This window comes from Chamaea fasciata, unplaced genomic scaffold, assembly GCF_029207755.1.
Source record: "Chamaea fasciata isolate MVZ Bird 193981 ecotype frontalis unplaced genomic scaffold, bChaFas1.0.hap1 SCAF_2, whole genome shotgun sequence".
Lineage (NCBI taxonomy): Eukaryota > Metazoa > Chordata > Aves > Passeriformes > Sylviidae > Chamaea > Chamaea fasciata.
In genome coordinates, this window is record NW_027094087.1 from 29,641,679 (window position 1) to 29,654,173 (window position 12,495).

The 12,495-nt window shown below is 46.3% G+C and overlaps 1 protein-coding gene across 1 annotated transcript in view; it reads left to right on the forward strand.

The window, feature by feature from the left end:
* Nucleotides 1–12,495, forward strand: part of A2M (alpha-2-macroglobulin) — a 30,355-nt gene that overhangs the window by 16,040 nt on the left and 1,820 nt on the right. The window contains exons 18-33 of the mRNA XM_066175546.1: nucleotides 1,229–1,337; nucleotides 1,652–1,880; nucleotides 2,151–2,277; nucleotides 2,892–3,013; nucleotides 4,296–4,347; nucleotides 4,852–4,935; nucleotides 5,323–5,499; nucleotides 5,994–6,078; nucleotides 7,264–7,420; nucleotides 7,723–7,797; nucleotides 8,079–8,244; nucleotides 9,229–9,452; nucleotides 9,813–10,031; nucleotides 10,367–10,494; nucleotides 10,851–10,941; nucleotides 12,191–12,259. Of these exons, the coding sequence (XP_066031643.1) occupies nucleotides 1,229–1,337; nucleotides 1,652–1,880; nucleotides 2,151–2,277; nucleotides 2,892–3,013; nucleotides 4,296–4,347; nucleotides 4,852–4,935; nucleotides 5,323–5,499; nucleotides 5,994–6,078; nucleotides 7,264–7,420; nucleotides 7,723–7,797; nucleotides 8,079–8,244; nucleotides 9,229–9,452; nucleotides 9,813–10,031; nucleotides 10,367–10,494; nucleotides 10,851–10,941; nucleotides 12,191–12,259 (2,114 nt within the window). The remainder of the gene's footprint in view (nucleotides 1–1,228; nucleotides 1,338–1,651; nucleotides 1,881–2,150; nucleotides 2,278–2,891; nucleotides 3,014–4,295; nucleotides 4,348–4,851; nucleotides 4,936–5,322; nucleotides 5,500–5,993; nucleotides 6,079–7,263; nucleotides 7,421–7,722; nucleotides 7,798–8,078; nucleotides 8,245–9,228; nucleotides 9,453–9,812; nucleotides 10,032–10,366; nucleotides 10,495–10,850; nucleotides 10,942–12,190; nucleotides 12,260–12,495) is intronic.

The following is a 12,495-nucleotide window of genomic DNA, read 5'->3' on the forward strand; positions in this document are numbered from 1 at the left end:
TTCTAAGGGCTGTCTCAACTCTTATACTGTAGCAGTTTGGGCAACAGAATTGGCCCTATCATTCTTGAGTCTTATTTTAAGAAAAAAAAAAGTCTTAGAAATTATAAATTATTCTAGCTGCATAGTTGGTTCAGTGAGTTTTCCTTTGGCACTAGAACCTGTGCTTTTGAATGTGTTAAGTTTAAAAACAATTTCTGGCAGAAGTTGCTAAGATGCAGGATAGATGCCTTTTAATTATTTTAAACTGAAATAAGCAGCAGTAAGAAGACTGAATCACCACAATAGAAAAACACAAGCAAGCTGCCTATCACTTTTGCCAGGAGCACTGTGATATAGCTCTGATAGCATCTTTCACATGCCCGTGAGACCTTCTCAGGCTCTGGAGATGCCTGTTGCACAGTTAGTATGAATACTTGTTAGCTACTCAATTGTCATCCAAATACAGAAATTCAATTAGCCAAAATAAAGATGACAAAAATTAGAATTTCTTTAAGAACTTTTCTTCTTTTTCTGCTTGGATTTCTCTTTTCTCTTTGTGAAACATTTCCCTTTCTGTTTGTGAAAGCCAAGCAAACCAAGTCCCACCCACCCCATCTTTTTTCCAGTTATTGAAAAGTAAAGTAAAGCAAAATATTTAAGCAAGTTTCATCCCAAACAGAATATTATATTGGGAATAAATTTTTTATATGAAAACTTTGTTTGAGTCAAAATGGCTCTTTTTACCCTTCCCATATTCCAGCTGCATGTTTTTATTTTGAACATTTCCAACCTAGTTCTTGAGGAGGCTATAGCTTTGACAGGAAGATGGTACTCTTGAGTCACAATGACCCTACAAAAACCACTTCAATAGAAGGATGTTCTGTTGCTGGCTGGCCTGATTAGGATGGGGAAGAACATCATATCAAGGCTGCACCTGAAAGAGAAAAGCCTGCTTGTATAGAAGGTCCTAAATACGTTTTTGCTCTAAATCCTTTTTTTTTTAGTTTGTAATGTGCTGGCTTCCAAACTTTGAGGTCTGCTGGGACCTGCAGAAAACAATGGAAGGCTGGCTCTTCTTGCCAATAAGCCCTAGCCCTAAAACTCCACTGCTGTTGGTACCATAGCTCACTTCAGCCACAAGCATCTGCTTCTGTTTGACACTTTCTCTGACTGAAGTATGATACTGATATAAGTCTTACTTGTTTGGAATTATCAATAGTTGATTTCTTTTTCATCTCACCACATTCAGACGTGATGTCAGAGAGATCTTCTGGGCAGTTAAGTACTCCTGAAGAGGTGACAGAGACAGTCCGAAAGTATTTCCCAGAAACCTGGATTTGGAGCTTAGTACCTATAAGGTGAGTACCTTGGGCTAGCTCATTCCTTTTTAATAAAACTGGGTTTATAAGGTAAAAACATGAATCCCAAAATGTTTGTCCTTCATTGTTTGCAGAGACCATTTGGCAATCCTCTGAGATGAATTTACTTTCAGCCATAGTTAGGTTTGTCCAAAGAGTGGACTGGAAGAAGATTTAGTGGTCCTACAGTAGCAAATGTACTGTGCCCCACCATTCACGCAGAAAATACTATTCAGTAGGCCAAAATGGGTACAGGTAGTCACCAAAATGCTGTAAAATTGATCCCTCTGTCCTTGGTGTCTGTGCCTTACCAGATCTGAGGGAAAAGCTGATCTAGAAGTGACCATCCCTGACACCATCACTGAGTGGAAAGCCAATGCATTCTGCACTTCAGCAGACACGGGCTTTGGCCTGTCCCCAACAGTGTCTCTCAGAGCCTTCCAGCCCTTCTTTGTCGAGCTCACCATGCCCTACTCTGTAGTGCGTGGGGAGTCCTTCACGCTGAAGGCCACCGTTTTCAACTACCTGCCTGCCTGCATCAGGGTAAGAGATGTTTAAATTATTCTCTGTAGCTGTGTACCTTCTTGTGCACCCCTTGCCTTCCCCTAGCCTTCTTACCTTATCTCTCATTAGCTCTAGACCCTTTGCCCCTGACATTTTATATTATTTCTCCTATATACTCCAAATGCAGAAACCCACAACTCCAGTTCCCTGCTCCTTTGCTACTGAAGAAATAGCTATTGCTATGGCTCCCTAGCTCCCTGTCGCTCATGATCACCCTTTCTTAATTGCACCTCTCTCTACAACTGGCAGGTCAGCGTGACTCTGGCTCAGTCTACTCATTTCCTGGCTGCTCTGGTGGAAAAGGAGACAGAATCTCATTGTCTCTGTGAGAATGTGAGGAAAACCGTGGCTTGGCTGGTGACTCCCAAATCTCTAGGTAAAGGTCTCAGGGTGCTGAAAACTGCAGAAAGGGTTTATTCATGCTGTTTTCCCTGTTCAGTATTGGATATTAGAGTAACACATTTTCCTGGGAAGCACTTGAATTGACTGTGTCTGATCTGGGGGGCAAAGATTGATATTTGGGAGGCAAAGACTGGAGGATTCATAGGGTCCAACTGTGTGTCCGGCATCACATGCAGTACCAAGCCTTATAGCCCTTGAACATCATCTCTTGAGGCCAGAGACATTGCTGACCAGCAGAGATGTTCTGTTAGCTCCATTCCTCCCAGAGATTAGATGTCTTCCCCATGGGATCTTCACACTTTGTTTTCACTGTTGGTGTGCAGGGCAGTAGTGTGCTGAACAGCAGTGGGGCTGGTCACACTCAGCACTGTGGTGTCCTAGGTTTTGTAAAAGAGTCCCCAAAATAGAGTCACCTTTCAATGACAGCACAGCTCGTGTAGAGAGCTTGATTTCTGTGGGAAAGAAGCAGGGCGCAGCTGTGAGAGAAATCTCCATCCATGAGCCTGCAAGTTGAAACTCCTGAAAGTAGCAGTGAATGCCCTTGCCCCATTCTGTCTGGCAGGGCTGACTGACCCCTGTTTCCTCCAGGGCAGGTGGAGTTCTCAGTGACCACTGAGGCCCTACAGAACCAGCAGCCCTGTGGGAACTACATTGTGGAGACCCCTGAGAAAGGGCGCAAGGACACGGTCATCAGACAGCTGCTGGTGGAGGTACGTGGGCTGTGGGGGGGAGGACTGAGCTTTCCTGTGGGCTGTACCTTACACAGTGATACAACTGGATGGGATGCTAGATAATCTCATCTAGGTCCCTTCCTTGTTAAAGGTTAGACCAGATGGTCTTTTGAGATCCCTCCTAACCTGGTCTGGTCTATGGTTTTATGGGATCACTATGCAGCATGGCAGTATGATGGTTTTACATCATCTTTGTACTTTGATAGGGCTGCATAAAGACTTCAGCTTAATAATGTGCTTTGTGTCTCCTGGCACAATAAACTTTCCCTTTCTTCTACTGTAACAGGACTCCTACTGCAATCCATCTTCCCTTTAGCTCCCATCTGTTATTTGCTATTTCAATACACTGTCTTTATAGCCTCTCACCTTCTTTGACACACCCCCAGTAAATGTGCCAGCCAGCACATGCTACCTCTCAGCTAATTGAGTGGCCAAGCAAACTGCCTCTTGAGCTGAGTATTTTGCAATTATGGTTTGGTAAGATAGACTGGCACCAGGATGAAGGTGAGGGATTTACAAGCACCTATAGGAATTTGATGACTGTAGAGAAATCCCCTTAAAACTACACATGAAAACATGTTGAAATTTTATAGCTTACCCATTTCCTGTGGCAGGAAGAGTGGCTGATGTGATGTGGAACACAAGGAAGTACTGTGTGGCAGTGTTGGATAGCCTTTATAGCAAATTGTTAGTTCATTATATACTGAGGGTGGTAATCTGGCAGTTAGGTTCTATGTTCTGAGCTTTCCTCTGTATCATAAAACCCCCTAATGTTTGCCCACCATGTCATGTGCTCTCAGGAGTGTCACCAGATACTACAGTGTATTACATCCTCCATTTCTATTGTTAACATACACATTTTTTTTCCCTAAAGCATCTGCAGCATTACAATAAAAAGCATTGCAGACTTCTTTTCAGCATAGCTCTCTGTAGTGCTGCAGTCCCTTTGTCACAAGGATGTTAAGTGTCTCTTACTGTGTGCAGTAGTTGCAGGTCATCCATTTGATGGTCCTGCAAGTGTTCTCCTCTCCTTTTCCTGTCCTTCCTCCACATACAACACCAGTCACTTAGGATCACATTTCTTTTATTTGCTTAAATTATTTCAGAGCTCTGCCTTTCAGGGAATGTTTGTGACTGCTTCTCCTTCTTCAGTTCCCTCACTTTTCTTTTTACATATCCGTCTGTCCTTGTAAGGATTCCTGTCTATATTTCCTGTCTCACTAATTTCTCACCTCTCTTGTTTTCCTTTGTCCCATCCAAGCCTGAAGGAGTTGAGAAGGAAACAACCCAGAATTCTGTGCTCTGTGTAAAAGGTAAAGCCCACTCTTGGTACACTCTTCTGTTTGTTCCCGTGTGGTTTGATAGGTGGGATGTTGGAGGCCTGCCTTTATCATATTCCATGTAGTCTGACATTTTTGGGTAGTCAAAACACGCCCATTGGCAGGGAGTTTGAGACGTAAGACAGAAGAAAGTTCTAAAGAATTGACCATTCTGCCTAAGCATTAGGGTATGAGCTGGGACAGATTTTGCATGGGTGTTTGCATCCCTGTCTCTTTAGTTCTGGCACTGGAGTTACAAGCGCTCTTGCTTTCTTGTACACTCAGGAGGAAGCTCTAGACAAATGATCTGCAGTGCCTAGAAGTGGCTGGGGGTAGTTTCATGCAGAGATTGTGTTACAGCCAGGGAAATATGAAGTAACTGAAATCAGGGCATTTCTAATTGGAAGAGTTCCTTTTGTTTCATTGAGGCCCCCTCCCCTTCCATTACCCATTTCTTAGAACTGCACTGAAGCTGTTTGGGTCTTGTTTCTTTCTCAGGAGTGCCTGTGAAAGAGGAGTTTTCCCTGTTGCTACCTGAAAATGTGGTACCAGACTCAGGCAGAGCATATTTCTCAGTGCTAGGTGAGTTAACAGCCTGACAGAAAAACCATGGGCTGTTTCTGACTTCTTGTGTTGACCTCCTACCCCATAGCTTTTTCTCTTTCTAGGAAAGCTCATTCTTGTCTTTAAACTCTACTGCCCTGAGCACTTTCCCTTCTGTTTGTGCTATTCCTTTTCCCTTTCTTCAAACATTTTTTCTCAGTCTTCTCACAATGCCCTAACCTTTCTCTCATTTCCCTTTTTTCCTTTTCTCTGCTATTCTGTGTTTTGTTCCAGGATCTTTATCAATCCAGATTATCTTTTGTTCTTCTCTGATATCTCCTGCATCTGTCATTCAGTAGCTTCCTCTGATTCTGATAGCCAGCCCTAAATATTGTTAACATCCCTCTGGTATCTCCTGCTCCTCAGGTGACATCATGGGTACTGCCATGCAGAACCTGCACCAGCTCCTCCAGATGCCGTTTGGCTGTGGGGAGCAGAACATGGTCCTGTTTGCACCCAACATCTACGTCCTGGATTATCTGAACAAGACAGGGCAGCTGAATGAGGAGATCAAATCCAAGGCCATTGGATACTTAGTGAGCGGTGAGCTGGGACATGGCTTTTGTTCCTGCTTTGGCTTTCCTCTGGATCCTGCCTGGGGTGGGTCTGTCAAATGCTGGCCATATGTTGAAAGAGGTTTTCTCTCATACACAGATGATATTTGCTGTATGCCTGACAGGGCCCTTTGCTGCTTTTTTCTTTATTATTTTCTGTTGCTTAAGCATTACAATACCTGGTCATTGCAAGCACTTTTCTCATGGGGTGGCAATGCAGTGCAGAGTTGTCACTGCTACAGTGACGCATTCATTGTCATTTATAGGTCCTGCCATCCTTCTGAAGAAAGTCAGGTGTTGCTTTTCCTCATGCATGACAAGCAATGCATGGAGGTGGGGATGTACCAGCACTTCATATTGGTTAGGAAAGGATTGACCTATGCCTCTCTCATTTGCTTTTGCTGATGGAGCTATTTTTCTATTTCCCCATCCCTCAGCAGACTCTTTCTTGCATCTGAATTTTGCCTTATCTTTCCATTGCAGGTTATCAGAGGCAGCTGAACTACAAGCACCAAGATGGCTCTTACAGTACCTTTGGACAACGTTATGGCCAACCAGGGAATACCTGGTGAGATTTCAATGCCACCTATGCCTCTCTGATATGCTCCTCTTTCTCACCCACACATTTTACAATAAATACTGCCTGACAGTAAGTAGGAAATGCTGTTGTAGACCAGCAGGTTTTCCAGAGCTGGTGTGGTCCCTATGCTGCTTCTTTCTTAATAAATAGGCTACATCAGCCAGCTATCTGGCTGAAGTACTTCCTCCCACCAGCAGGTCTGAGGAACGTTACAGAAAAAAAGGAAATAGAGATAAATTGGGGAAGAAGGGAGCAGGGATTTAACACCCTGACTGAAGAAGGCTGAAGAGCTGCAGTGGCAGCACTTCTAGACTAGCACCTGCTGAGAAGTCTGCTGGAAAAGTTGGTTCCATATGGAAACATATAAGGAAACACAAGTAGAAAGGCTGATAATCCAAGAGCAATGCTGAATATATTTTTTTTCAAGTGTTTGTATGCTACTAAGCAAAGACAGGCTGGAGGAACATGTGTGTTGCCATTTTGACTTATTGAAAAGTTTGACTTGCTCCTGTATATCATTGTCATGTGTTTTCCATTATAAGTAAGGATAATAATGGAAGAACTCATCACCCTCAGTTTGTCTTTAGTTTCTGAAATGGTAATTTGCTTTTGACAGCATATTGGCTTCTTACCACATGCCTGCTTTTTTTCCATAACTGCTTGCAACAACTCTTAACAAAAACTCTTTCAACATGTTCTGCTTTACTTTAAAATTCTAGGGCAGTTCTGGGAAATGCATGAAGCATGGATTTGCAATTTAAGAGTTCTACCATGAGCTTGCAGGAATTTAATTATTCTTCCTTGTAATTTTGAGAACTTCTGTTATGTATATTTAGCTAATTGGCATGGAGTTGCCTATATTTTTCAAAGTTTTTTTCAAAGACAGATCAACCTTCAAACAGATCAGTCCTTCAAACTGTAGCCTCAACACAAAGGGATCACAGGGTTTTTTGAGCCAGGTGAGAGACAAAAATGAGAGACAAAAATCAAAGTGGAAAGGAGTTTTTGACAGAATTTTTGGAGGTGAGGATATAATATACATATAGTCTGACTAATTGGCCCACAGTTCCCCTGGCCTTCTTGCCTATTCCCAGATAGATGAAGTGCACATGGGCCCTGTAAATTGAAATGGACAACAGGCCTGCTCAGGCCCTTTCTGTTTCTTCCTTTCAGGCTCACAGCCTTTGTTCTCAAGTCCTTTGCCCAGGCCCGGCATCACATCTTCATAGAGGAGAAGCACATCCAGGATGCTTTGCACTGGCTGTCCTACAAACAGAAGGAGAACGGCTGTTTCCAGAGTTCTGGGACACTCCTGAACAATGCTATGAAGGTAACAAGTCTGCCTGGTTGTTTCTTTGTGAGGCTAGAACTTGGCCATAGGTCAGATGGGGCCAGTTGACCTTGTTGAGCACACAGGGAGATGGGATATCTCCATGCCAGTGACAAACACTGGGAAGGGAGCCATGCACAATTCTGTACTCAGTGGTGATACCTTCTCATCAGCTGCAAGAGGAAGGAGGCAAGCTAGAGGTCTGCAATGCAGAATAGTGCATTGCTCCAACTGGAGTGGGAGGAAAGACTGAAGATATGAAGCTGGATGGGCTCAGCATCTACCTTTGTGTTTCCCTGCAGGGTGGAGTGGACAACGAGGTCACACTGACAGCCTACATCACCATCGCGTTGCTGGAGATTCCGCTGCCCATGACTGTAGGTGTCTGCATCCCAACTTGAGCCAGTTGTGCTGCGTCAGTCTATGGCAACACAGTATTGACCAAAATTTGCTCCAGATTGGAAAAATGATTTGGTTGTTGAGCCCTGTGGTACAAAAACTGTCATTTTTGCTGAATCTGGGAGACATTGTATCCTATGTGTTTCTAGAAGGCCTTCCAGCAGTCTTCTCCTAAAGGTTCAGTAGGATGATGTGCATTTAGTAAGGCAAAAGCCTCATTTCTCCCCCCCGCTTCTAATCACTGGATTTCTCTCCCCAGTACTCAGTGGTGCGGAATGCTCTGTTCTGCCTGGAAACAGCAGCAAATCAGAAAGAAAACCATGTGTACACCAAGGCACTGCTGGCATACGCTTTTGCCCTGGCAGGGAACAGGGAGAAGCGGAAGGCATTGCTTGACTCACTTGAAAAGGAAGCTGTGAGAAAGGGTGAGTGTTGCAGGTGGGACGTGGCTTTCACCAGCCTTACAACTTCCCTTGGTAAAATGGCTTTTGTTGGTGGGGCAGTGGCTGCAGGCACTGGCCTCTGTGGGTGGGGAAAGGTGGAGGGAGAGGAAAGACTTGTGCAAAGGGATTATTCTTTTGAGAAGTTCCTCTCAGGGCCTTGTCCTTCTTCTCTGCACCGAGGGAGCTCACCAGGAACAGCAGGCACCATCCCCTCTGTGCTGAGCCCTTGGGTGGCTCTGCTCCCACCTCTCCTCAGCCCACTCCTCTGGCCACACCAGGCACTGCTTAGCAAAGGCTTAGCAATGCTCAGGGACATTCCTTCCTTCCAGGGCATGAGCTCAACATAGAACAAAGGTGGCCTTGCACAGCACAAGGCATGTCAGGCAGAGAAGAGATGGGTGTGCTGAGAGAGAAAATGAGCATGCAGGGAGGCCACAGCATAAGTTCTGAGTCATCAGGGGAAATCCTGTAATCGCTTGACACTAATCTGGCTAAGTCAGGCTGGACAGAGGGTTTGGCCAAGCAGTGGGTAGTGAGACTGTGATGCGAGTATCCCCCACACCTTTTGCCTTCACCTGCAGGTGACTGGTAAGCCCTGGTCACATTCTGTGCGCCATTTGGCCTCACAGAGTTTGTCACTGCCTGACCCTGGCATTTCTACTCACAAGCAGAAGGAGTGGCATTCTCCTGAGGTCTGTGGTACCCTGCAGTGTCGAATTCCATAGATATCCCCATGAATGTGCAGTCTAGAACAAAGTGGAGTCTAGGCCTGAGGCTCAGCAGTCTCATACTCACTGTATACCTGCAAAATGTGTAAACCTGACCCTTCCCACTTCAGCCTGTATGACAGACATATCCTAGAGGCTCTGTCCTCCCAGCTGGAGCGGCAACAGATCAGGAAGTCCCTGGTAATGTTTAATAGTAACAATTGCTTGTTGTCTCTCTCTCTCTGTGCCTCCTGTGAAGATGGGTCTGTTCACTGGCAGCGGCCTGGGAAGGAGCCCGAGGCCAATCTCCCATTCCATCGCTCCCGAGCCCCCTCTGCGGAAGTGGAGGTGACGGCCTACGTGCTCCTGGCCCACCTCACCTCGCAGCCAGCCCCTGCCCAGGAGGAGCTGTCCTCTGCAGCCCTTATTGCAAAGTGGATCAGCAGCCAGCAGAATCCCAATGGAGGCTTCTCCTCCACCCAGGTGAGCTGCTTCTCTCCGGCCACCCCACTCATCCGTGTCAGAAGATGGGACATGGCAGAGAGTCAGGTGGGAGCACAGGAAGTTTTGTCAGGAGGGTGGGAACTGTAGCCCCGCAATAGATCCATGCAGTACCTGCCATGGTTTCCAAGTTCTCCAGAGGCTACAGACAAATATGTCAGGTAGTGGCCCTGGGAAGAGAAATATGCTAAAGCTGCACTTTCCCTCTGTCTTTTCTTGTGAACACTGGAGAAAGGGAGGGTGGAGGGGAGGGTGCCAGCTGACAGAACGGGAAGGCTGTAGGAGGACAGGCTGTGAAGAGGCTAATTGCATCCCCTGTGTGCTGGGACTCATCTCTTGCAGGACACAGTGGTGGCTCTCCAGGCCTTGTCCCTGTACGGAGCTGCCACCTATGCCAAGAGTGGGGCAGCTTCCAAAGTGGTCCTGCAATCTGGAGGGGATTTCCAGCAAGACTTCCAAGTGGATCCCAGCAACCGGCTGCTGCTCCAGCGTGTGCCCCTTCCCCAGGTGCCAGGGGAGTACAACGTGGAGGTGTCTGGTGAAGGATGCGTCTACCTGCAGGTGAGGGGGATGGGGACAGCTGGCATCCTGGCAGAGGACATCCTGGAGAGGACAGAATCATAGGATCATCCAGGTCGGAAAAGACCCTGAGATCATTGAGTCCTTCCATTGAGGTTAGAGGAGAGTGAAAAACAGGAGACAGGGGAGAAGGCTGTGGGTGAAGGGAAGAAGATAGAAAGAGTTGAGGAATGTGGAAGAGAGAGTGGGGGAGAAGGAGGGAAGACTCTGCAGTGTGGAGGAGCTGTGAGCAGTGGGGCAGCTGGGTGGGGAGGGGGTCCCCTCTCTGCCACACTGGGCACACACTGGCTCACGCAGAGCTGCTGGCTGTCCCCTAGACAAGCCTGAGGTACAACGTGCAGCCCACGCAGGAGAAGGCGCCCTTCATGCTCCATGTGCACACAATCCCAGAGGCATGTGTGGACTCCAAGGCTCACAAGGTTTTTGACATTGGCATAAATGTCAGGTGAGTCTGCATTTCAGTCTGAGCTTTCCTGTTGAGCCATGGGAGCTGGGGGAGGTCTGGTTGTCCCCAGGGTGAGCCAGTCTGGAAGCCCTGGGGGTGCAGCACATTCCTGGGAAGGTGGGCAGGAGGCAGCTGTTCTGTGAGGAGAGGCTCTGGAGGAAGGACTTGTCCTGCTCTGCACATATTCCAGGGCGGGGCTAGTGGGAGGCTGCGTAGATGACTAGGAGAACCTGGCACAGCTGGAGAAGAATTTGCTGGACTTCCAGGACTTAGCAGGTTTCAAAATGTTATGTAAATGCTGGAAGTGTGCCCAGCTCTGAGTTGAGGTGCACTGAATCTGTTTCTTGGTTCCTCAGTTACACAGGCGAGCGCAATGTTTCCAACATGGTGATTGTTGATGTGAAGATGCTGTCAGGATTTGTCCCCTTGAAGTCCTCAGTGAGGAAGGTAGGAGCCTGGTTGTTATATAAACAACATTGAATCATAGAGTCAATATGGCTGGAAAACATCTCCATGTCCAACCTTCCACCAAATGCCACCATAGCCACTGATTACCGTATCACAAAGTGTCCTGTGTACTCTTTTTTTTGACTTTTCCAGGGATAGTGACTTCACCACTTTACCACAAAGCCTGTTTCAATGCTTAATCCCTCTTTCAGTGAAGCAATTTCTCGTAATATTCAACATCGAGCTCCCCTTCTCCAACTCGAGGACATTTCCTCTTGTTCTATTACTATTTGCATGGGAGCAGAGACTGTCCCTTGCCTGACTGCAACCTCTTTTCAGAGAATTGTAGAGAGCAATAAGGTTCCCCTGTGCCTCCTTTTCTTCAGTGCAATCTCAGTACCCTCAGCTGCTCCTCCTGAGACATACATTCCAGTCCTTTTTCCAGGATCATTGTCTTTCTTAGGAGTTGCTCCCAGATCTGAAGTGAGGGGTCCAAAACTGACTGCAGAATTCAATGTGCAGCATCACCAGTACTGAATACAAAGAGAAAACATCCACTTTCTTATATTCAAGGCACCTTTCCAATGGCTGTACCAAACGGCAAAGTGTCAGCTTGGTTTTGTAACTGCCATTTGCACATTTGACATGTACAGTGTTCTCTTTTCATACATGGCTTAAGGCCAACACAAGGGGAGATGATATGATCAGTCTAGGAAAAAATAGAGTAAGTAATTTTTTCCTTAGACTGATGATGGGCACTTTTATTTTCACTGTGTCCCAACAGTTCCCCATAAATATTGTCTGTGCATAGTACAGTCAAAAATAGTGTTGTTTCCTTTTTCCCTCTGCTGATCTCAAAACATCTTATAACGTTGTGACTCTTTAGGTGTTGGGGAAGTGTATGAGATGCTGAGTAGGTGCATGAACTGGAAAATAGAGGCTATAATAATGTGGTGCAGAACTAGCAAGCCAGAAGGAATGCATTTTCATTTAATTGTTCCATCACTGTGCTTGATCCAGTGCTAGGGCTCTTCTGGAGCCCAGTTGTTCTTCTTCAGCCAGCCTGGTGAAGGGGAGGGCTGGAGACCGTGACACTTGTGTGGCACGCCCAGGAGGCAGCTCTGTGCTGCTCACTCAGATCTCTGAGTACTCCACTATTTCATCCAGAGTACATCCCACTCACAGGGCTGTGCAAGGGGCACAGAGAGACCACCATCAATGCAGTAACACCTTGGTCTTGTTTCTTCAGCTGAAAAGCCACCCTGTTATTGAGCGCACAGAGCTGAATACCAATCATGTTCTACTATATCTGGAAAAGGTGAGAATGGGGCAGAAACACAGGCATTGGGACTTTTGGCTGCATAGAGCAAAAAATCTGAACACAAAACAACCATGGCTCTGCAAAGATTGGGACTGAATATTTTACTGTCTTTTTCCGACTACAAACTCTTAAGTTTTTAGACTTAATGCTACTTCTCTCCCAGCCTCAACAGGCATTCCCTCCACCCTGTGCACAGATCAGGCCCTGATTTCCCCACCAGCAGAGCCTCCCCC